The 24432-nt window shown below is 43.2% G+C and overlaps 2 protein-coding genes across 2 annotated transcripts in view; both read left to right on the forward strand.

The window, feature by feature from the left end:
* iqch (IQ motif containing H) overlaps window positions 1-10152 on the forward strand; it is a gene marked incomplete at both ends in the record, with an annotated part of 87418 nt that extends 77266 nt beyond the window's left edge. The window contains 4 exon segments of the mRNA XM_084335202.1: window positions 4605-4763; window positions 8798-8920; window positions 9711-9890; window positions 10066-10152. Coding sequence (XP_084191328.1) covers window positions 4605-4763; window positions 8798-8920; window positions 9711-9890; window positions 10066-10152 — 549 coding nt within the window.
* A 3409-nt stretch (window positions 10153-13561) lies between these two features.
* On the forward strand, window positions 13562-15846 carry cUnh15orf61 (chromosome Un C15orf61 homolog). The gene is made up of 2 exons (XM_084335506.1): window positions 13562-14365; window positions 15565-15846. The coding sequence occupies exons 1-2, from the start codon at window positions 14023-14025 to the stop codon at window positions 15690-15692; spliced, it is 471 nt and encodes a 156-aa protein (XP_084191632.1). The 5' UTR covers window positions 13562-14022; the 3' UTR covers window positions 15693-15846.
* The last annotated feature ends 8586 nt before the right edge of the window (window positions 15847-24432 follow it).

Consider the following 24432-nt stretch of genomic DNA (forward strand, 5'->3'; position numbering starts at 1 on the left):
GTATTATTTATGTTACCTAAATAAATTGTTAATAGATAATATTTTTCTTTTCAGTTTTTAAAATAACCGAATGTTAATTATTGGAATAGGCTGCGTTTCACCTCCAAGCCACTATGCGTCGCCCATGAGCGTATCTAATGCTACTCCAACCCATTTGGTGAAGAAGAAGCAGCAAGCTTAACGTGATATTCCTGGTCCTCATATCCTGCAACTGTGACTCAAGTTAAAAGTAAACAGTACTTCGTCTTTATAAAAAGGCCAAAGACTAATGCTGTTAGCGCAGCAGCTAGCAGCACTACTGAAGTTTCTCAAGTTTCTTTAATAGTTGTCATACAGAAGTACAGAATACTTTTATACAAAATGCTTCTTACTGTTACGCTCCAGAGACTGTGCTAGACAAGATAAGTATGAAATAAAATAGTATAGCATGTAGAATAGAAGTAAAAATAGAGGTCACAGTGTTCAGTATAGACATATGTACAATATTCGATGCAGAATAGAAGTAACTGAGTTGACACTGCTAGTAGTGTTAACCACTGCCAGACCCGAGTCTCCACTAGACCTGGCTGCTGCTCAACCACCACAATACTGGGGACCGAGTCAGTGGACCTTATGAAAAACTAAATACAGCTGGTTATTTGCCAAGGAGGTAAATGGAGGTAAATGCTGCTGTTAAGTGCCATACAACTATTTATTTTCCATTCGATTTTTTTGTTAGTTTTTGATTTATAAGTGCAGAGACAAATAAATGTTCATTCAAGTTCATAAATTTGGTCAAATTTTTCAGATTAAATTGTTGTATTTTATCAGATGCAAATAAGTAAATATGGCATTATATATCAGAGGTGAGTAAGAAAATGAACAAATATTGATGGTTAAGAATGAGACTGAATAATGACATCACACAATAGTCTAATGATTAGACTGTTGTGTGATTGATTGATTGATTGATTGATTGATTGATTGATTGATTGATTGATTGAAAACTGTAACAGATTGCAGAATGGGCACAATACAGTACGGCTCAATACACACAATTGTTAAGGGGATGCAGACCAGAGAAAGACTTTCGTCTTGTTTACATCAGTGTCCCCCATTTTCAATTCATAATGACATTTATGACATAAACATACAGATATACAGATATATATCATGACATTTATGACATACATGACATTAGGGATGGGTACCGAATTCGGTACTTTTGAGGTACCGAACCGAAACACGTCGGTACTACCGAGTATCGATTCAAGTGAGATACCAATTATTATTTTTTATTTTTATTTTTTTTTACCTTTTTTATTTTCATGTCAACGTTCACACGCACAATATATGCTTACCTAGGATTTGACTTGATTCAACAACAAAGCAGTCGGAGCAATGGCAAGCCGAAAACTGTCGAAATTGTAGTTATTTGAAGTTTGGATTTTTTTTTCACGACTGAGGTAGGTAAATTACATTTCTTGAGACTAAAGTACAGAAAAAAGGTATCGTTGGGTACCGGTATCGATTCACAGGTACCGGTACCGGTACCATATCGGTTCAAATGTGAAAGGTACCCATCCCTACATGACATACAGATATACAGTACTGTTACATTTGTGACATACAAGATATGCAAATATACAGTACTGTTAAACAGAGATCCTAACAGAAAATATATACATACGAGGGGGAGGAAACTGTACATTAGGAGGGGGTGGGTGGTTGTGTGGGAGGGGGGGTTTGGACATTTACAGGGGCCAGTTTAATTAGTTTATTAGTTTTAGACTCTAATCCTAATGAGATATTCCTCTAAATATGATTTCGAAAACGGGCAAAACTTTAGGAAAAAAATAGTAAAAAAAAGAAATTCAGGGGGCCCCCATAGCTCTCAGGTGATAACTCGAACCCTGCCCACATCAGACTTCTAAAATACAATTCAAATATTGTTTTGTTTTTTTACTACAGTTTTATCAATTTTACTCTCCTTTTGATAGATTTATTTAACTCTTTGGACGCCACAGACTTGGAGCATCGTTTGTTCCTACTACGCCTAAGAGATAGGAATAAGTGGCGGTGTTTGCAGGGCTATATCTATATTCTATATCATAGCTAATGATACAATACTATGGCCCATTTGACTACAACTATCTATCGTTCAATATGTGAAAAAGAATAAATTTTTTCATCCATACGTTCGCGTATTATACGTGGTGAATATAAGTATAGTTTTAAAGTGATCCTGTCTAATCCCAGAAAACGACGATATGCAGCAATACGTGAATTTCACTAAAAGCGTTGGCGTTTCTCGCCTGGACACGCTACGCTACTATTTCCAAATCAAATGTATTGAATAGGTATTATGTTTCATCATGAATGCATGAAGGGGGGGGGGGGGGGGTCGTTTTTTGATGCTTTGATCGTCACATCAAAGCATCAAAAAATTTAGTGACATTACACACACACACGTTGCGATCGAGGTGAAATCATGGTTGGATCAAAGCAGGATTGATGTCATATAGTCCTTACCTTCACTAGGAGGTACCCCAAAAAGAATATTCCAATTATCTGATCGCGAGTCCCAGTATTGGTGTCCATCGTGTCGCCAACATAATCCACCACAACAGATGCATCGGGGCATTTGACGCTTCTCAATGCGATCGGGATAACAGCTCGACTCGCTTGACAAAAAAAACTGTGCCCGGAGACATTTGAACATACTGTAACACAGGCCAAGATATAATACTGCTACTACTGCTACTACTGCTGATGCTACTGCTGCTGCTACTTCTGCTGCTGCTACTACTGCTGCTACTGCTACTACTGCTACTGCTACTACTGCTACTGCTATTGCTACTACTGCTACTACTACTGCTGCTGCTAATACTGCTACTGCTACTACTGCTACTGCTATTGCTACTACTGCTACTGCTACTACTACTACTACTACTACCGCTGCTACTACTGCTACTGCTGCTACTACTACTACTGCTACTACTGCTGCTGCTACTGCTATTGCTACTACTGCTGCTACTGCTACTACTACTACTACTACTACTACTACTACTACTACTACTACTACTGCTGCTACTACTGCTTACTACTACTGCTACTACTACTACTACTACTACTACTACTACTACTACTACTACTACTACTACTGCTACTGCTACTACTACTACTACTACTACTACTACTACTACTACTACTACTACTACCACCACCACTATTACTACTAGTACTATTACTACTAAATGGTAAATGGTGCATTTATATAGCGCTTCTATCCAATTTTGTTCCTCACATTTTTACCCATTCACTCACACATTCACACACCGACGGCAGAGGAGCATGCAAGGTGCTGACCTGCTCATCGGGAGCAGTTAGGGGTTAAGTGCCTTGCTCAAGGACACTTCGACGCGCTGCCCGGGAGGAGTGGGAATCGAACCGGGAACCTCCGGATTACCAGACAACTGCTCAACCTCCTGAGCCACTGACGTGTGCAAAAATGCACAAAACTATATATTTTTGAGTGCAAAAAAAATTCTACTCGCCCCTAACGTGTGCAAAAATGCACAAAACAATATATTTTTGAGTGCAAAAAAAATTCTACTTTTGGAGCAAATATTAACCTTGAACAAGAACTGACACTTTCACTGTTCCTGGATCAGTGGTGTTGGAGCGAGGGTGAGGCGTCCCTGCGTTAGTGGAGCCTAGTTGTGTGGTTCACCAGGCAGGCGGCTATTTGCATCCAGTGGCAGCAGCGTTTACCTTGACAAATAGCAGCAGCTAAAGGAGGCAGCTGACTGCCACTTAGTTATTAACAACTCCTTCACCGCTGATTTATTTGCCACTTTTTGAAGAGAGGGCAGAGCTATTAGGTTATTATTGAGGAAAATTAGCCCTGTTTAAGCGGAAGGCCATGACCATAGCTGACCCCTTAATATACTTATAATGACGCCATTTACCATACGTATCTGAAGTTAGCTCTTCACTAGCCCTGAGCCGAACGGACTGGCCCTGTCGGACTGGACCCGCGCACCCGGGGACAAGCTTGTTCTGCACAGCACACGTGTCATTCATTCCACAGTTTGAAATCCTCATTCTGATGAGAACCATTACCCCTTTCACTACTACACTACAGAAGGTTAACCTTTCACTACCACACTACAGACGGTTAACCTTTCACTACCACACTACAGAAGGTTAACCTTTCACTACCACACTACAGACGGTTAACCTTTCACTACCACACTTACGTCTGTAGTGTGGTAGTGAAAGGGTTAACCTGTAGTGTGGTTGTGAAAGGGTTAACCCTTTGTCGTGTGGCAGTGAAAGGGTTAACCTTCTGTATTGTGGGAGTGAAAGGGTTAACCATTTGGTAGTGTGGTAGTGAAAGGGTTAACAAGTGTTTTCCCCTTCTTCCCGCCTCTCAGCGTGGATACGTTTGTTCTAAAAGGTGTCATTCTATTTGTTTGTGTAACACGCTCTAATGCTTGTTAAGCTGAAATGCTTTAATGTTCCATCTTATGATCAAATGACAGTAAGCAAAAGATATTCTCTGTTTGTATCCTCTGCTTCCCTGCCACATGCCGGGAAACATGACAACGTCTTGTCTGCAGGTGTGGGCTATCGATCTGGAGCTGATGTACAGTAACCAGCTGGCCATGACCCAGATGCTGCTGATGGTGACTGGTGGAACGCTGGATTGCCACGCGTGCCTCTTAGAAGTGCCAGGGCCAACGGCGGAGAAACCCTCTGCACAACAGACAGCAGCCAAAGTACCAGTTTTAATTTCTGCATTTATGAACATTTGTACATCATTTATGTATTTATTTATTACATAATCGAAATTGTACAAATTGTATTAATTGCTCAAAGATTTCAGCTTTTCTCAGTTTTATAGGCTAACCATAAGAAAATTCTCCAGTGTAAACAGCGGATCATTTCACCATCACAACAATCACACAGATTGATCAGTACATTACTATTCATTTCACCATCACAACAATCACACAGATTGATCAGTACATTACTATTCATATTGGTTAAATACAACAAAATACTGTAATTACGCACTGAGCTCAATTGGCGTTTAGCTGCTGAATTCATTATCATTTTGATGGATGAGCCTAAATAATCAACACATTAATAATTCATAGCGTATTCATTATGCATGTGTACGCATGCTTGAACACCTCATCAACCTGGCGTCAGGGCCTTTAAACAATCGAGTCCCGTTTGTTAGCAGCATGCCTGAGTTTACGGTTGTTAAATCTCCCACTTGTGTTATTTTATCAAACATTCATTTAGTCGCCGCCCCGGCACTTTGGCGTATAACATTTCAGCCACTGGTTAATGGTTGTAGATGTGGCCATCGTTAGGGGCTCTGCATATTACAAACACAATTAAATCCCCGCCGGACATCTTTATGGCCGTGCAAGGACCCGGTGTTTGACAAGTGGAAACACACGCGGCTATCACAGCGAGTTATGGGCTCTCTCCTGAGCTCACAGGGGCTTAAGTCCTGCTGCTCTCCTCCTCCCAAGACCAGCCTCGTTCTTATCCTCTGAGCCCTGCCACCTTTAAGTAATCAACCTCTCTACTGTTACTCATGACTGTGGATATGCTTATGTCACAAACTTTCTCCGATATAACATGATATATCATTGTTCGTTCATTATTTAAATAGTTTTGTTTGTTTGTTCTTATGAATAGCTCGATTTTCATAGGATTTGCCATCCCCCAGCGTCTAGTTCCTAATGCTTGCTGTCATGCAGTTAAGAGCATCTTGTAACTTGGCATGTCTTCCAAAACATTAACTGTTCCTCCCCCTCAGTTAATTAAGTGGAGGCTCAACAGTTTACCACATGTGCCAACACTCATCATGTTCACTAATCACACATACTCATCATGTTCACTAATCACACGTACTCATCATGTTCACTAATCACACATACTCATCATGTTCACTAATCACACATACTCATCATGTTCTCTAATCACACGTACCCATCATGTTCTCTAATCACACGTACTCCCCACACTCATCATGTTCACTAATCACACGTACTCCCCACACTCATCATGTTCACTAATCACACATACTCATCATGTTCACTAATCGCACATACTCATCATGTTCACTAATCGCACGTACTCATCATGTTCACTAATCACACGTACTCATCATGTTCACTAATCACACATACTCATCATGTTCACTAATCACACATACTCCCCACACTCATCATGTTCACTAATCACACGTACTCATCATGTTCACTAATCACACATACTCATCATGTTCACTAATCACACACTCATCATGTTCACTAATCACACACACACTCATAATGTTCACTAATCACACATACTCATCATGTTCACTAATCACACACACTCTACACACTCATCACGTTCACTAATCACACGCACTCTACACACTCATCACGTTCACTAATCACACATACTCTACACACTCATCACGTTCACTATCAGTGAGCTGGATGCAATCCTACCTGGAGGGGAGAGAGCAGATGGTGGAGGTAAACGGTACCCTATCCCCCCCCCCTCACAGTAAACTGTGGTGTTCCACAAGGAAGCATACTAGGTCCGCTACTGTTCCTAATTTATGCAAATGACATGTCGTCAGCTTGTGACTGCAACTTGTTCCTGTTTGCGGACGACTCAGCCCTGCTGGTCTCTGACAAGAACAAGTTACAGGTTGAAAAAACCCTCAGCTCAGAACTAGGCAAAATCTGCATATGGCTCGCTGATAACAAACTATCATTACACATGGGCAAAACAGAGTCCATTCTCTTCGGTTCAAATAACAAACTCAGCAAGACCGACGGCTTCTCAGTTACAGTGGGTGACAATATTGTCACAAGGAAAGAAGATATTACCTACCTGGGTTCCATCCTAGAGGCAAATCTTTCCTGTGACAAAATGGCATCCAATGTAATAAAAAAAGTCAACCAACGAACACGATTCTTGTACCGGATCTCCTCACTGGTAAACAAGAATACCCTGAAGACTCTAGCAGGAGCACACATTCAAGGGTACTACGACTATGCTTGCACCTCATGGTACCAAAGCACCTCAAAGGCGCTAAAAACAAAATTACAAACATCTCAAAACAAACTGGTCAGACTACTGCTTGACCTTACTCCTAGAACCCACCTCACCCCTGCCCACTTTGACAACCTAGGATGGCTTAGAGTAGACGACAGAGTACAGCAACTTGCAATGGGCCTGGTCTACAAGATACACTACACGACCAAGGTACCCATGTACATGACAAAATACTTCCCAAAGGTCAGTGAATACCACGATCACAACACCAGAGGGAGCTCCACAAATCATGTTAAACCCAGATTCGGCTCAAACAAGGGACTAAACACGTTTCGCAATTATGCCACATCAATGTGGAACGCCCTACCCAAAGCTGTAAAGGAATGTGAATCACTACCCACTTTCAAAAACTCTCAAAAAACACCTAAGGGAGACTGCAACTCGAAACTGGCCCCTGTAAATGTCCGAACACAACCCCCTCCAATGTACAGTAAATTACCAAGTATGGTCTTGTCAATAATCCAATGTACAGTGTTGTTTGTACAGTTGTACAGTGTCCCCCACCCACCCCTCCTACCCAACCCCCCCCCCCCCCCACCCACCAAACCACCTCCAATGTACAGTCCCCCCCCACCCCCACCTACCCAATCCAATGTACAGTTTCTACGCCTAATGTATATACTCTTTTCTTTCTGGACTCTTTTTGTATCACAAACAGTACTGTAATTGCAAATCTGGTATGTCATAAATGTATAGATGTAGCAGTACTGTCTATCTGTATGTCATGTATGTCATATATGTTACGATGAATTGAAAATGGGGGACCCTGATGTAAACAAGACGAAAGTCTTTCTCTGGTCTGCATCCCCTTAACAATTGTATGTATTGAACTGTACTGTACCCATTCTGCAATCTGTTAATAAAGTTTTCATTCATTCATTCATTCATTCACTAATCACACGTACTCTACACACTCATCACGTTCACTAATCACACGTACTCTACACACTCATCACGTTCACTAATCACACGTACTCTACACACTCATCACGTTCACTAATCACACGTACTCTACACACTCATCACGTTCACTAATCACACGTACTCTACACACTCATCACGTTCACTAATCACACGTACTCTACACACTCATCACGTTCACTAATCACACGTACTCTACACACTCATCACGTTCACTAATCACACGTACTCTACACACTCATCACGTTCACTAATCACACGTACTCTACACACTCATCACGTTCACTAATCACACGTACTCTACACACTCATCACGTTCACTAATCACACGTACTCTACACACTCATCACGTTCACTAATCACACGTACTCTACACACTCATCACGTTCACTAATCACACGTACTCTACACACTCATCACGTTCACTAATCACACGTACTCTACACACTCATCACGTTCACTAATCACACGTACTCTACACACTCATCACGTTCACTAATCACACATACTATACACACTCATCACGTTCACTAATCACACGTACTCCCCACACTCACCACTGAATTCACCCATCTCTGCTCCAACCACGTTGGCGCCGAACACAACTCAGCCGAGAATAGAACTCAACGTGAAAATGCTTAGTATCAATGGAATGGACCGCTGCCAGCAGTAATACACCCTGTTGAATATTTTGTCCTTGGTCTCTTGTTTTCTCTTTCTTTCTTTCTTCCCCTCCTCACTTCTCGTCCCCACACAGCCTCCTGCGGCTCGTCGCTACGCTGTTATAGGGAGCGGCTTGTTCAACAGCAACCTTTCTATGCTGCGCTGCACGTCGTTCCTCTTGATGTGCAGGGAGCAAGGAATAACATTCAACGTCGAGGTAAAACACACTAGCTGGCGTGAACCTATTGGCCTTGTCGTGGATAATAAGTAACACTGGTTCATGCAGCCCACTCCCTCCTGTATGGCTGATTTAATTGACACAAAATGACAATAAAGATTCCACCAGACTTCATTTGGCCGTCGTCTGTAATTGCAGGAAAGGCGGGGGGCCGTGTTGGTTCCCCACGACAGCAGAGATACAGCTTTGGGATGATGTAAGTATCTCTTTACATCACGTTGCGAAAATGTAAATGAACAGCAGTACAATGGCATAGAAAGGTGAGGGAGTATATCAGGTTTTATCTGCAAAAATGGGGAAAGAAAAGTACATATTTGTAACTTATAAGTGCTACAGGTGTGCCTTAAATGGGGATACATTTATGATAATTGTACCTTTTATTGTCAAAGAAAAAGTGCTGCTCTAAAATCCCTCTGAGCATGTATGGTTTTATATGATCTCCCTGTCAGAGCAGAGGTGCTCTTAAAATTACACCAGAACATAACTTAATAAAAGAGTCCTGTTGAGTGAGAATACTATATTATAGCGAGGATTGAGATGTTGCCCCCGGCTTTCTAAATAGTGTTGCAATCCCCGAGCAGGTCCTAAGAAGGGGGTTTTATTTAAGATATTTATCACACAAGTCCTTTAGCGTCTCAGATAGCAGTGCTGGCCGTGATGCTTATATCAGGCTCTTCTCAGCATCTACCCCTAAAGACCTGAGGATGCCGTCAGCAGAAAGTTCTCATTTAACCACCGGCGCCAGATAAACAAGGTGATTGTTTCTTAGCTGGCGAAGAGGGGATCATTAGTAAACTCGTTTGTTTGGGGGGGGGGGGGGGGGGGGGGGGTCGTCGATACAGCCGTCTCCGAGGATCTCCGGGGAGCCCTGCGGACCTTTGCTCTGAATCTGTCCCTCATCCATCAGGAGATATCATCCCCCAAAATGCGAGCAGAGACTAATTTCAAGGTATACCGTGTTAAACGAACTAACGATCACTCTCTTTATCTATGCTGTGAGATATATAATGTATATTTGATCGAGCTGTGGGTGTAGAGAGAATGTTCTGTCTGTATAGTCGTGAAATTAGTGGTCTGGAGATCCTGGTGATTTTAAGTAATTATGGGCTTTGTGTTTCTTTCAGGACCTGATTAAGGAGATAGAAGACATAATAACTGTTCAGAACCAAGTGCGGTCAGAGGAGGAGGACAAAGCTGTCGCTCAAGCTTAAATGGATCACGGATCAAATTGCCTTTGATCAACATATTTTGAACAACTTTGTATTCCTATTATGCTGTCATTATTTGAAGCTCAATATGTAGGTTGGGCCATGCTGGAAGATGATCAAATGCAACAAGACTAAATGTATAATATCCCAGAATATATTTTTTGGTATCTGTTCATGGAAATGATAGTAATAGACCTTTTTCACAGCAGACATAATGGCTTCATCTCTGCAGCTGGGCCTCTGAGCTGTGAGGCAGCAGGGAGAGTACTGGCACACCTACTGTACATAACGGACCTGTGATTAAAGATCCCCTCCACTCAAACATGTGTTTTTCTAATGGTGAACTCCTCTTGGAGCCATGGCTGTGACTATACAGGTTGTTATTTATGGTTAACTCCTCTTGGAGGCATGGCTTTGACTATACAGGTTGTTATTTGTGCAGAACTTGTCACCAGAGTGTTTTTTTTTCATATTCTTCTACTGAAGTGGGGGGGGGGGGGGGCTTCTCTTTACTTCCCTGGGTGAAATCTGAGTTGCATGTGTGATTTTACTAATAGGTTGAACAACTCGTGGTCCCAATATGTGGTAACTAGACACAGAAAGCTGAGTAGCTATTGACATGTCTTGAAAGAATATAAGCTGCTGACTAGCTGGATGTAGCCAATTACTTAAACATTTTCTTCACAAACATAGCCACAACACTGGTAAACAAACTACCCTCCCACTCAGGGCTTTATGGGGTAGAACACATAGTAGCTTACTACAAAAACCTAGGGGTCCGCAAGGACGACTTCAAGCTGGAAATGGTAACAACAGATGAGGTACTCAATAAACTGAGCGCCCTCCAACCTAACAAGGCCACTGGCCATGACAACATCCCCTCCAAATTCCTCAGAGACTCAGCAGCCGCCATCACCCCAATCATCACACACATAATAAACCTCTCCATAAAACAGGGACACGTCCCCAAGGACTTCAAAATTGCTAGGGTGACCCCTCTGCACAAAAAGGGCAGCAAATTAGACCCAGGCAACTACCGCCCTGTTTCTATTCTCACCTCCATCTCGAAAGTCATGGAAAAAATAGTCTACGAACAGGTCGAAAAGTACCTAGCGGAAAAAAATCTAATCTACGAATTCCAATCTGGCTTCAGAACATCCCACTCCACTGACACATGCCTTCTCTATTTGAATGACCACATCAAACAAGAGGTGGACGCAGGCAAATACTGCGGCATGGTCATGCTGGACCTACAAAAGGCCTTTGACACGGTCAATCACTCCATTCTGATTGACAAGCTAAAAGCAATTGGTTTTGATAGTCTATCAGTGAGCTGGATGCAATCCTACCTTAAGGGGAGGGAACAGATGGTGGAGGTAAACGGTACCCTATCCCCCCCTCTCACAGTGAGCTGTGGTGTTCCACAAGGAAGCATACTAGGACCGCTACTGTTCCTAATTTATGCAAATGACATGTCGTCAGCTTGTGACTGCAACTTGTTCCTGTTTGCGGACGACTCAGCCCTGCTGGTCTCTGACAAGAACAAGTTACAGGTTGAAAAAACCCTCAGCTCGGAACTAGGCAGAATCTGCATATGGCTCGCTGATAACAAACTATCATTACACATGGGCAAAACAGAGTCCATTCTCTTCGGTTCAAATAACAAACTCAGCAAGACCGACGGCTTCTCAGTTACAGTGGGTGACAATATTGTCACAAGGAAAGATGAAATTACCTACCTGGGTTCCATCCTAGAGGCTAATCTCTCCTGTGACAAAATGGCATCCAATGTAATAAAAAAAGTCAACCAACGAACTCGATTCTTGTACCGGATCTCCTCTCTGGTAAACAAGAATACCCTGAAGACTCTGGCAGGAGCACTCATTCAGGGGTACTACGACTATGCTTGCACCTCATGGTACCAAAGCACCTCAAAGGCGCTAAAAACAAAATTACAAACATCTCAAAACAAACTGGTCAGACTACTGCTTGACCTTACTCCTAGAACCCACCTCACCCCTGCCCACTTTGACAACCTAGGATGGCTTAGAGTAGATGACAGAGTACAGCAACTTGCAATGGGCCTGGTCTACAAGATACACTACACGACCAAGGTACCCATGTACATGGCAAAATACTTCCCAAAGGTCAGTGAATACCACGATCACAACACCAGAGGGAGCTCCACAAATCATGTTAAACCCAGATTCGGCTCAAATAAGGGACTAAACACGTTTCGCAATTATGCCACATCAATGTGGAACGCCCTACCCAAAGCTGTAAAGGAATGTGGATCACTACCCACTTTCAAAACCTCTCTCAAGAGACACCTACGGGAGACTGCAATTCAACACTGGCCCCTGTAAATATCCTAACCCAACCCCCTCCAATGTACAGTCATTTACCTAGTATGGTTTTGTCAATAGTCCAATGTACAATTTTGTTTGTTTGTACAGAGTCTCCCCCCCCTCAATGTACAGTTTTGCTTGTCTATACAGTGTGCCCCCCCCCCCCCCCCCCAACCACCTCCAATGTAAATTACCCAGTATGGTTGTCAATATCCCAGTGTACCCAACCCCCCCCACCCAACCTCCTCCAATGTACAGTTTCTACGTCAAATGTATATACTCCCTTTTCTTGACTCCTTCTGTATCACAAACAGTACTGTATTTGCAAATCTGGTATGTCATAAATGTATAGATGTAGCAGTACTGGCTATCTGTATGTCATGTATGTCATATATGTCCTGATGAATTGAAAATGGGGGACCCTGGTGGAAACAAGACGAAAGTCTTTCTCTGGTCTGCATCCCCTTAACAATTGTGTGTATTGAGCTGTACTGTATTGTACCCATTCTGCAATCTGTTAATAAAGTTTTCAATCAATCAATCAAAACTAGGAATTCCTGGTAAATATCAATTGGTGCTTGTTCCACATTTGCATATTCATAGAGCCATGCATTATCAATGAGGGTAAAGGTGTAGATATGCTAAGTCACTTTAAGCAATTTATTGAAAGATAAACTAAATATTTATACAAATATTTATCAATACACATTTTTTTTTTTACATTATTTGTTAAAGCTGTTTCTCTTGCTATGACATGTTTAAGTGTCATGAACGTCTGCTGTGGAAAAGGTCTGTTGGTTTGCATGTGCTCAGCAGTCTCAATACACCTCTATTGGAAAAAGAAAACAAACATGATTGAGCACTACTGTTGCTGCAACATTTCAAACACTTGTTCATTCCATTTTAGGATTCATTAGGTGCCATTAGGGAATCATTAATTATTCATTCATTAAAATAATTTAAAGCAGCCCCCGTTCTCTGTTGAATCAAAGAGGAGGAACTAAAGTGCTTCCCGCTGTGTGTTCCCACCCGGATCATTATCGCGGACGTAGAGGGTACGCGAGCAGGAGAGCTCTGTAGACAGCAGCAGAAGAGAACAGTTATTTTCATAAACGTCATGGCAGGCAGAATAATATTGATTCGGGAAGACATATTAGGAATGTAGTCACAGCAGGTAATAATGCATAATTTGGCGAATATGGTGAACGTTTTTTTTTTTTTTAATATACAACTGATCCCCTCTAGTAGCTTGCTTGCTAACTTTAGCCTTGCTTACTGTGCAGCAAAACAAGAATAGCCTGGTTGTATAACGTTGTCATCATTGGCAGAGGGTTTTCAAGGTCCCGGCTGTGTGCAACCTCCTTCCTCCCTATTGTGAAAACACATTGTGTGCGTTCTTATTGTTACCTCTCCTTTCACATGCTAATTAGTCAAGGAATTGTGTTAACTAAAACGCACCTAGTGAATAAAGGAGTATGCTGCAGTTCAGGAAGTTTAAATACCTGGTCTGCTTTTGAAATAAGCTATGAAGTCACTTTTGAGGCATGTGCACAACATGTTCATAAAGATAGTGCTGTTTCCAACCACATTTGGAAAAACTGGACCACGTCCCAGAGCCTCAGAGGTGTTGACCTGCCACCTTGTGCAGCGTAAACTGCCACCATGGACGTCTTACTGTGTCCGCTACAGTGCCGTGTCCAACGACCAGTTTGGACTGTCAAACTTCAACTGGAGCGTCCAGGGAGCCAACTACCATATACTGAGGACAGGGTGCTTCCCTTTCATTAAGTATCATTGCACTAAAGCACCTCCTCACAACCTGGACTTTGAGGACAAGTTTTTCAGCGTGTTGAAAGTCATCAATCTTGGTCAGTTCAAGGTTCCATCAGACCTAGCCCCTTTCGTGACTGTGGTTTGCAAGCCTGGGGCTTTTGTGACCGCAGTCACTTGTTTATGTGACACGACCACTTTAGAAAATACCAACCAAGCGTGAATGTGTGGATGACGTGTCAAAAATATATCAGATATGAATTTCAAAGATACCCAGCGTACAATATGGGTTTAACACAGCTTTACGGTGGGGTCTGGAAGCTCGGAGTTGCTAATAAACAGTTTAAAACATTGTTAGGAAAAAAAAGTGGTACTCACAATGAACTCTGGCAAGATGGCGTCTTCTTCTTCTGCAACTTTTTTTGTCGCACCAGGCTGCCTATTGCTTAATAACAGCGGAGCAGTGCTGCCGTTGCTTACGCGTTTTCCCTGATTGGTTGCGACACGCCCCGCGGCAGGCGCGGCAACCGCAGAGCTTGCAGCATTATGTAACCGCCCTAATCCGCCATGATTTTCATTCGAAGCTCAGCTCACCTGGCAGCGCAGCGGTCCGTTGTTGACAAGTTCGAATCCCATCAAATTTTTTTTTAACGTGTATTCTTTCGCCGGTTAAGGTTAGGCATGGTTAAGGTTAAGGTTAGGCATTGTTTCGGAGTTGGTTAAGGTTAGAACGGTTAAGTTTAGGCGCTGTTAAGGAGCTGGTTAAGGTTAGAGTTTGTCTTAGAGAATGGCAATATTCTTTCTATGGTTAAGGTTAGGCATTGTTTCGGAGTTGGTTAAGGTTAGAACGGTTAAGTTTAGGCGCTGTTAAGGAGCTGGTTAAGGTTAGCGTTTGTCTTAGAGAATGGCAATAGACAGCCTATTTCCGCACTGCCGCTCTCCCGCGTTGCCGCGGTCACATGGTCAAATTGTCACATTCTTGCACTCCTTTGCTGTTAGAAAGCAACACGCCACCAGGCTGTGTTAAACCCATATTGTACGCTGGGTATCATTGAAATTCATATCTGATATATTTTTGACACGTCATCCACACATTCACGCTTGGTTGGTATTTTCTAAAGTGGTCGCGTCACATAAACAAGTGACTGCGGTCACAAAAGCCCCAGGCTTGCAAACCGCAGTCACGAAAGGGGCTACATCAGACCCTTGTTAAATTAAAATAAAAAGAGGCATACGATTTAATTTCATATGAGGGTGTTCCTACAGTACACAAACAACTTGTATCCACTGGTTGCAGGTATCCCTTGCTTGGCCTATGGCCTCGGCTGCTGGCTGGTGATCGGGGCTTCAGAGACCGTGGAGACGAGCGCTGGACCGGCCACCGTATATTTCGCCTACAAAGAGGATGACGGAGCGCAATACTGAACTGAGGAAAAACGACTGCAGTGTATTTTCAAGAGTGTCCTCTAGGCCTGAATGTTGAGATGCCACTCTACTCTATCTTATTTAAGCAATGTCTGTGATTGTGCACCGGTGGGCAGGCCTGTCGACAAGCTCCTTCCTGACCATATCGTCTGTAATGTACAATTTAATTACTGTGATCAATTATTAAAGATTATAGAAGTTGTATCTATGAATTATTTTATGCCTGTTGAAGCACAGTGATACACTAGAATATACAGCACTAATGTCATGCTGCTATGCACAAAGTTTGCGACCGATATTAATGCCCAAATCTTAAATTGCTCTCATAACGAAATAGAAATAAGTAAAGTAATGTCTCTGCCTCCAATTACACCCTTTATGTACAGTAGGGTGAGGCGTGGCCCAGCATTCAGTAGCATCCCCCTATCCTGCTACACCTATTTGCTTACTTTGCTTGACGAATACAGGAATTTAAATACCTCCGGCTCATTTATTTAAAGTGAAATTAGTGATCAGGCCCCATGCAGCAGCTTGTCAATAGTGTTAGAGAGGAGCTGTTGACAGGACAGGTCTGATCAAATGGGTTTTAATTACCAAAGAGTGGCCTCTGTGTAGGGCCATCTGCATCCTCTCCTGCAGGCCTTCTTTGGACTTTGATTTCTGATAATGTGCTTTGCTGACAGGGCACGCTTCCCTCTGCAGCATGGTGTTCCCTCTTAGAGGCAGGTTGACAAACTGCCATATTGATTTCCTTACCCCCTCAACATCTCCCACTAATAGCATTTATCAGACACCTCAATTTCTGGCCTTGGCCTCTTCTCTTTTAGCAACAATGAAGCTGAAGGAATCATTTCTTGTTGAACATGTAAATCAATGGACCTTTTGGCCCTCTTTGCTCTCGATAATTCGGAGGGTTTGGCTTTACAATAGACCTTCATGATTTAGCTCTTACATAAATCCATGTAACTGAATAATTCTCTGATATTAACGAATTTGTTACCCATCCTGGTTTAATGACAGTCTATGGTGGAAGTGTGTTCTACACATCCAGCTGTAAACCTAAACTTCAAACCCTAATCCTAAAAATAAACAATAATTGTAATGCATAATTGCACCCCAACGACCCTAAATAGATAAGCATTTGGCCAGTGTAAACGCCATCTGAGAAAATTATAATGCTCTTAGATTGGATTATAACAATGGTAATCGTTGTAGTACGTACTGAATCCTCAGATTAGAATATCTTCGTCTCAATACAATAGTGTCTATTTTAGTTATAATGAAATAAACTATTCTCCATTTTTCTGGGGACCCCCTGGGAACCCATCAAGGAGCCCTGTAGGTTCCAAGACCCCACTAGTGTAGGCCATAGATTTGTCCCTGTATAAAAGCATACATGGGGGGGGGGGGGGGGGGGGATTTTCATAATATGTCTTTATAATAGGTAATGGTTTCAACCTTGTCTGCTTGTCACTGAATCTGCTCATGCAATATTTATGCACAAAAATCCTCTGGAACATAAGAGCGCTGATGGCACCGTTCTATCTCTTAATCATACTAATTGCCTTTATCAAGAAACATTTAGACACACTTATGGGAATCTGATACGTGGTATTATTCCGCGACGAGATCCCCTTGCCTTTCATCGCCGACCTTCCGTTGGTGCTGAAAGTGTGCATGGGGAATGCTCAGGCAACCATGTCTTAATTACTCATTGACCTTTTGACCCGCGGTGCTGCATTGATACTGCGGTACAGCGCGAGGTGGGATAATAGCACAGGGTCGCAACTGGGGGCAGCTTTGTGTCTGGCTACTAAAGGACGATGTGAGTCAGTGAAACACAAGCCGCGGAGGCCGCAAGGGTGTTGTATTTGTTTTCAGGACCGTACCTCTGGACCACAAGGGGAGGGCACCCTGTCAGGCCCGAGCCTCAGCATTAGGATTTCTAGACCACAAATGGCCTGCTGTAAATTAACGGAAAATATAGCTGCACTTTGCTGAGAGATTGATGCCTTTTATAGGCACGCTAAAGCCTGGCCCTGTGTCTGCATTAAAATTACCCCACACCCAACTAATGTAGTAATAAACAAAGAGTGAATGCCTGTATGAAGAGTTTAATTGCATGCTACAGCTGATAATAACTTGTGTCAAGGTGAAATCTTTAAATACCAATACTGTTTAGAATTTAGGTAAGTACAGCAAAACAAGTGCAGGAATTAAGTGCAGTGTTGCTTTAAGTTGTTAATGTGCAACATTGAAATTGGTAATCAACTTCCAAGGTCTTGTAATTATCTTCTAATTAGCTTTTAAGTTCTCTGTGCAAAAGGAAAAAAAATCAAGCTAACGCAGTCTTAAGTGTTGCTGTACAGTACTAAGCATGCTCTTTTCATTCAAGTGTTATTATGCATGAGGATGGCCGATTCTGACCCAAAATCAATTATTTAGCAGGAGAAATCACATTATTTTCTCTCTGTCATGTAGATATATGGTTTGGCAGAAACAATTATGGTATGAACAACCCCTGCAGCTAATAGTGGGGTAGGTTATTATCATTAAGCCTGGAGATCAGCCACCAGCACCATCCTCCAGCCTGCTCCAGCAGCAACCAGCCCTCACTCTGATCACCCGGAAATTACACCTCCACTCAGACATGTCAACCAAAAAGTGTCAGCCTAGAAGAACCGTATGAAGGCAATTTATGAAATGTTAAACTAAAGCATACCGTACTATTGCATATCTTTCCAGGTTGTGATGGCCTCAACACCAATGATCTGTTTAGTTGAATGCTGGGATCTGGGAGTGGCTCATTGGGAATGATGTCTGACACCTGGATGGGTGTGACTGCTCATCTATTTACTGTACATGGGTGCCTGAGCAGTTAGTCTCTCTCTAGGTTACTTGGGTTGGTTTATTTTTGGTTTCCTTACATCCATACATGTTCACACACACACCACACACATTACTGATGAACGGATTGTATATTTATTTAGCTATCTTAAATAAATGTATTTTCGCATTAAGAGTCATGTGTGGCTTAAATTATGTTTAAACAATAAACATGTTCTTCCTTTGAGCCAGGTTGTGACAAGGTGGACCATTATCTCCAGCACACATGGACACTGGCCGGCTGAGAGAGTGTGCAGGTAATGATGTTTTAAGAGTGTTTTAATTGATGTACGTACAGTATGTTAAGTGAGCAGAGCATGGAGCATCATACATAGTTTCTGTGTAATTGTGAAAGGTTTAGTTGTTTCAGGCAGGTAATGATCGCTGACCTCATACCATTGAGACTCGGATTGCTACCTTTCTCATGTGCTGTTGGGTGTGGAAGTGTTTTTTTGTTGGCGGGCGGTGGGGGGGGGGGGGGGGGGGGGGGGAGCCATTAAAAATCTATTATAGTGGATCTCTTCACCCGGGGGGGGAAACGTTCTCATTACTAAGCAGAATGTAGGGGATGACAAGTGGAGCCATATTTATTTTTTTATTCCCCAACCCCTTCTTCTTCTATTTTGAAAGAAAGGCCAACTGAAGGACCGCGCCTGCTGTGCCAATCAAATGTTACCACAACTACTGACGGTGGGCAGGGGGAGTGTCTATCAATCATCCTATTGTCCCTTTAGCCATTTCAAGACCAGTTCCCGTTGCAATCTGGACACTTAACTCCAAGGTACACAGATGACTTCTATTATATCCCACATGTAAACCATGAAAAATGCAGCAATTATTATCCTTTTGAGTGTTTCTGAGAGATTGACTTAGGTTAATACATCAACGTCATTATGCCATAATGGGTTTAATTCGGTGCACCTTAGCTTGTGCACTTAACCCTGTGCCTAATGTTTTTTTTGTTTTCTTTTGCAGTGAAAGTTGATTATTGTTTTGTTTCTCTCTCTCTCTCTCTCTCTCTCTCTCTCTCTCTCTCTCTCTCTCTCTCTCTCTGTGTTATCATGCTCTCTCCATTCATACTTAATGCTTACTCTGTTGACATTAAGAGTAATGGATTTTAATAGTTTTTACATGACTTATCGGGAGAGTTAAATGAACTATCCATTTTTGTTATATATTATGCAGTATTTAAAGTTTCAGCTCATTAAAAACCAGACGCCCCCTCCACGCCCCCCCTGGGCTGTCTTTTACCCCCCGCCAGCCTGCAGTCAGGCTCCTCTAGCCACAGGCTCTGCTTGATCTGTTTTTGTCAAGTCAAAAATTGAAATATTCCGAAATATTTATTTATTTGTTTGTTCATTTTCTCTCGCCAAGAGAACAGCCTAATGTCTTTGCAACATAAACAAGTGGTGTCAGACAAAGCAGGGATAGGAGGACATCTTGTTCATTTGTCGCCGTTGTCGTTGTTTTTCTAGTTTGGTTACATGTTTGTCATCGAAGGTCGACATAGATCATGCCGGTGAGGGGCAGCACCTCCTGACCTTTAACACCAGTGGCCTCCAACCAATATCCTGGCTCAATACAGATGTCTTTACATTGGGTTTTGCAGCAGAACAAGCCGCTCCCGCTGCCAATTCCCCATCCCTTTAACTCGCCCCGTCTGCAAGCGGCTACCCCTACAGCAGCCGCACCTGCAGAGGAACGGGGGATTTACATTAAATACACCGGTACCGTCGCTGCATACAAAACGTAGAAGTGGAATAAATCAATTCTGTTCTCAGAAATGCCTCACATACTTTTTTGATGCAGCGTGATCTCTCCAATCTCGCTGCAAATGAGCTGCGGTCCCCCCTGTAATGGTTTCTGCTCCTCGTGGGAGGAGGCGGCGTCTGAGAAAATCTGCTGATTGAAGGGGAAATGTAATACAGGTGTAAGGCAGACTTGATAGGGGTCTTACTTCAGGGTTATGCATTTTAACAGTTATATACATACCGTTACATATTTATCAAAGGGGAATTTGCAGGGTTAACTATTTTTTCTCCCCCCTTCATCCCGCAGAGAGTCACAGGTTTCTGCTGGGGGTGTCGTTAATTCTGACAGAGAGGCTGTAGCTATTATGTTGAATTAATAGGAATTAACAGGTCTAAATTGGTTAAGTAAGCACTTCATTAAGGGATGGCTGGAGCGGTGCAGAGAGGGTTTATAGGAGACACAGGACGCTGGTAACAGGGTGGCTGGAGCGGTGCAGAGAGGGGTTATAGGAGACACAGGCCGCTGGTAACAGGGTGGCTGGAGCGGTGCAGAGAGGGGTTATAAGAGACACAGGCCGCTGGTAACAGGGTGGCTGGAGCGGTGCAGAGAGGGGTTATAGGAGACACAGGCTGCTGGTAACAGGGTGGCTGGAGCGGTGCAGAGAGGGGTTATAAGAGACACAGGCCGCTGGTAACAGGGTGGCTGGAGCGGTGCAGAGAGGGTTTATAAGAGACACAGGCTGCTGGTAACAGGGTGGCTGGAGCGGTGCAGAGAGGGGTTATAGGAGACACAGGCCGCTGGTAACAGGGTGGCTGGAGCGGTGCAGAGAGGGGTTATAGGAGACACAGGCCGCTGGTAACAGGGTGGCTGGAGCGGTGCAGAGAGGGTTTATAGGAGACACAGGCCGCTGGTAACAGGGTGGCTGGAGCGGTGCAGAGAGGGGTTATAGGAGACACAGGCCGCTGGTAACAGGGTGGCTGGAGCGGTGCAGAGAGGGGTTATAGGAGACACAGGCCACTGGTAACAGGGTGGCTGGAGCGGTGCAGAGAGGGGTTATAGGAGACACAGGCCGCTGGTAACAGGGTGGCTGGAGCGGTGCAGAGAGGGTTTATAGGAGACACAGGCCGCTGGTAACAGGGTGGCTGGAGCGGTGCAGAGAGGGGTTATAGGAAACACAGGCCACTGGTAACAGGGTGGCTGAAGCGGTGCAGAGAGGGGTTATAGGAGACACAGGCCGCTGGTAACAGGGTGGCTGGAGTGGTGCAGAGAGGGTTTATAGGAGACACAAACCGTTAGATTAGAAGTTGGCATCTAACCAGAGTGCAAAGTCTAGTATAGTGCATAACAATATACAGGACAGGTGTGTAATATACAGTTATATACAGTGTAACAAGTGATTAAGTGGGATATATATAACAAAGCTACTTAGTAAATATGTTAATCTGATGTGTGTACAGTATTATTATGTACTGTGATACAAGTATACTATAACTAAAACAAGTATGTATGGGATATATACAGATATAGATATAGTATATACAGTGTGCACAGAGTGAGTATGTATACAGGAATATATGCAGATATATTCATACAGATGTATATATATATACATACACGCCACGGTATATACAGTGTTATTGTACATGGCTATCATACAGTGTTATATGGGTAGACTATAGGTTTAAGTCGGTAGTTATGATTGCAGTTGTAGGAATATACTGTAGAACTGGAAGAAGTGCAGTCAGATCTGAAGTGAAATGACTGATCAGTGCACAGCAGTTGTGTTTTAAAAAATAAATAATAATAATAATAATAATAATAATAATAATAATAATAATAATAAATATATATAAATGAACTATGGATATACTGCATAAACTGTTTACAAATTTGATGAGACTTGAATGAGATTGTGCTGAAGACGTCTGAGTTTGTTGTTCCTCCTGGACACAGAGTGGACGCTGTAAGTGGACGTGTGGCAGGGGGTCAGATGGAAGAGTGTGCCTTTAGCTTGATGTCCCTCCCTCAGCAGGGTCGGACTAATTGAGGTGTGTTTTTATCTGCGCCTGCTAATGATGATGAGGGTGCAGGAGAAGTAGTCTGTCCCCCCCGGCTGAAGGATAGCGTGGCTTAGCCAACCTTCTGTACTTATTGTCCAACAAAGAGGGAATTCACTTAATACACTGCTTCAGAATAGTGGGTAATTGTAGCCACAATCAATAAAGTAGCAGAGCGGAAAATGAAAGGTGTGTTTGTTTGTGTGTTTTGTGCAAAGCGCAGATGTATTGTATATATTGGACTGAAAACAAGAGCAGTGAGGTCCCTGTTTTTCTGTTTGTTTTTGTGCATGTGTTCATCCATGCAGTAAATTCCAGTTTATGCTTGTGTGCGTGCAGTTTATGCTCTATATCTAATATTTTGTGTGTGTGTGTGTGTGTGTGTGTGTGTGTGTGTGTGTGTGTGTGTGTGTGTGTGTGTGTGTGTGTGTGTGTGTGTGTGTGTGTTTTGCATGTGTTTGTGTATGTAGGATAGAGGGGGTAGGTTTGGTTGGATGAGCCACATTGTTCCTGTGCGGCCCGTGGTGACATCGCTGGAGGGCACGGAGGGATGGAACCTGAGAGGGGTGACAGTGATAAATAGCCCTTTTAATAACAGCTGCCCCACTTGGCCAGCCAGCCTAGTCAGTGTCCTCTGTGTATTTATGCCTATGTTTATTTATGCATCCATAGCAAGCAGGAAATCACTACCGCAGGGGTACAATCATTCTTTTTTTTTTTTTGGGTGGAGGGGCGTGGGGGGTGGTTGCATTGGTTTAACTTTGAGAGGAGGTAAGCTAGCGAGTCCTTAATACACACATATTTACTTCAGCTTAAGGTCGATCGGCTTTAATTGAGTTATAGGTCTAAGGTCTCTCTTCATAATGTTGTGATAGTGAAACGAATGACAATGAAAGGACTGAAGAGCACCTTTACATTGACACGGTACTGTGTGGGAGATGGGTTCATTCGTAACCAATGCCTCGAAAACCAATAGACCTGGATGTGAAGAAGCTCCATTCATAACTCCTTCAGGTGTTGCAGCAGAGTGGTGCCGGCCGTTCCACTCCTTAAGTAAATTGTAAACGCACACTCTAGTTGTATTTTCTAAAGGATCTTTATACACTACTAGTGCTTTTTTATGCCATAGGCCATAAGTACCGCTGTCTTCACGCTTTATTACGGCAGCTTTGAATGTGCATCGTGCCTTTAGGATACTATAGGGCTCATTGTCGCTCGTATGACTGAAAGGAAAGGTCTTTTGTCTGCTAAAACATGTCCCCGGGCCTGAGCCTGTGAAGAGGGGAGAGATGAGGCTGTAGATCAGGGGTGTCAAAGCAGCCCCTCCTGGAGGGCGTCGCCGGGGCTGTTCTCACTACAACCAATTCTCTCCCATTAATTGGTTCAATTAGTTAAGTATCCATATACATTATCGTGTATGCATTTTTCATGGTCCCTCTCTCAACGCTCCGTTTGAACGGAACAACTTCCGGCTATGATTTGCCATTTGGAAGAATGTCAAGGAGACTAAATGATTGCGCTAATTGAGTAATTAAAAGCAGATGTTGGAGCAAGAGCCGACAGCGTACACTTCAAACACTTTGCCCTCCAGAAAACCTACAGTGTTTTTTTTGACACCCCTGTTATGTATGGGCGTCCCAGAGGTGCCTCTGTAATAGTTACAGTTTCACCCTTGTGATTATTCAGTTGAAGTCTTTGCTATTGAGCCAAAATGGTGTTTTTATGCTATTTTGACCACAGGAAATGGCGTGTAAAGGAAAAGCCCATCATGCCCCCTAATGGCTGCAGTCAGTGGAGCACGTCTCTGGCTCTCTGAGCAAACCTCTCTAGACACATCACAGCACCACATCTCCACCCGTCACCCCATCACCCCGACCCCCCTGCTGTCCTCCAGTGGGACAACCGTGGCCTTGTGTGACACTTTTAAGAAGGAGATGATGTTTGGGGTTGAGGGTAATTACCGCTGGAGACGTGCCAGCAGAGGGGAATCGGCCAGTCCTCCCGCGGTTCTGACAGCTGTAGTGATTGGAGTGCCGGCCGGCGGG

This window comes from Notolepis coatsorum, assembly GCF_963971535.1.
Source record: "Notolepis coatsorum genome assembly, chromosome: 18".
Classification (NCBI taxonomy): Eukaryota; Metazoa; Chordata; class Actinopteri; order Aulopiformes; family Paralepididae; genus Notolepis; species Notolepis coatsorum.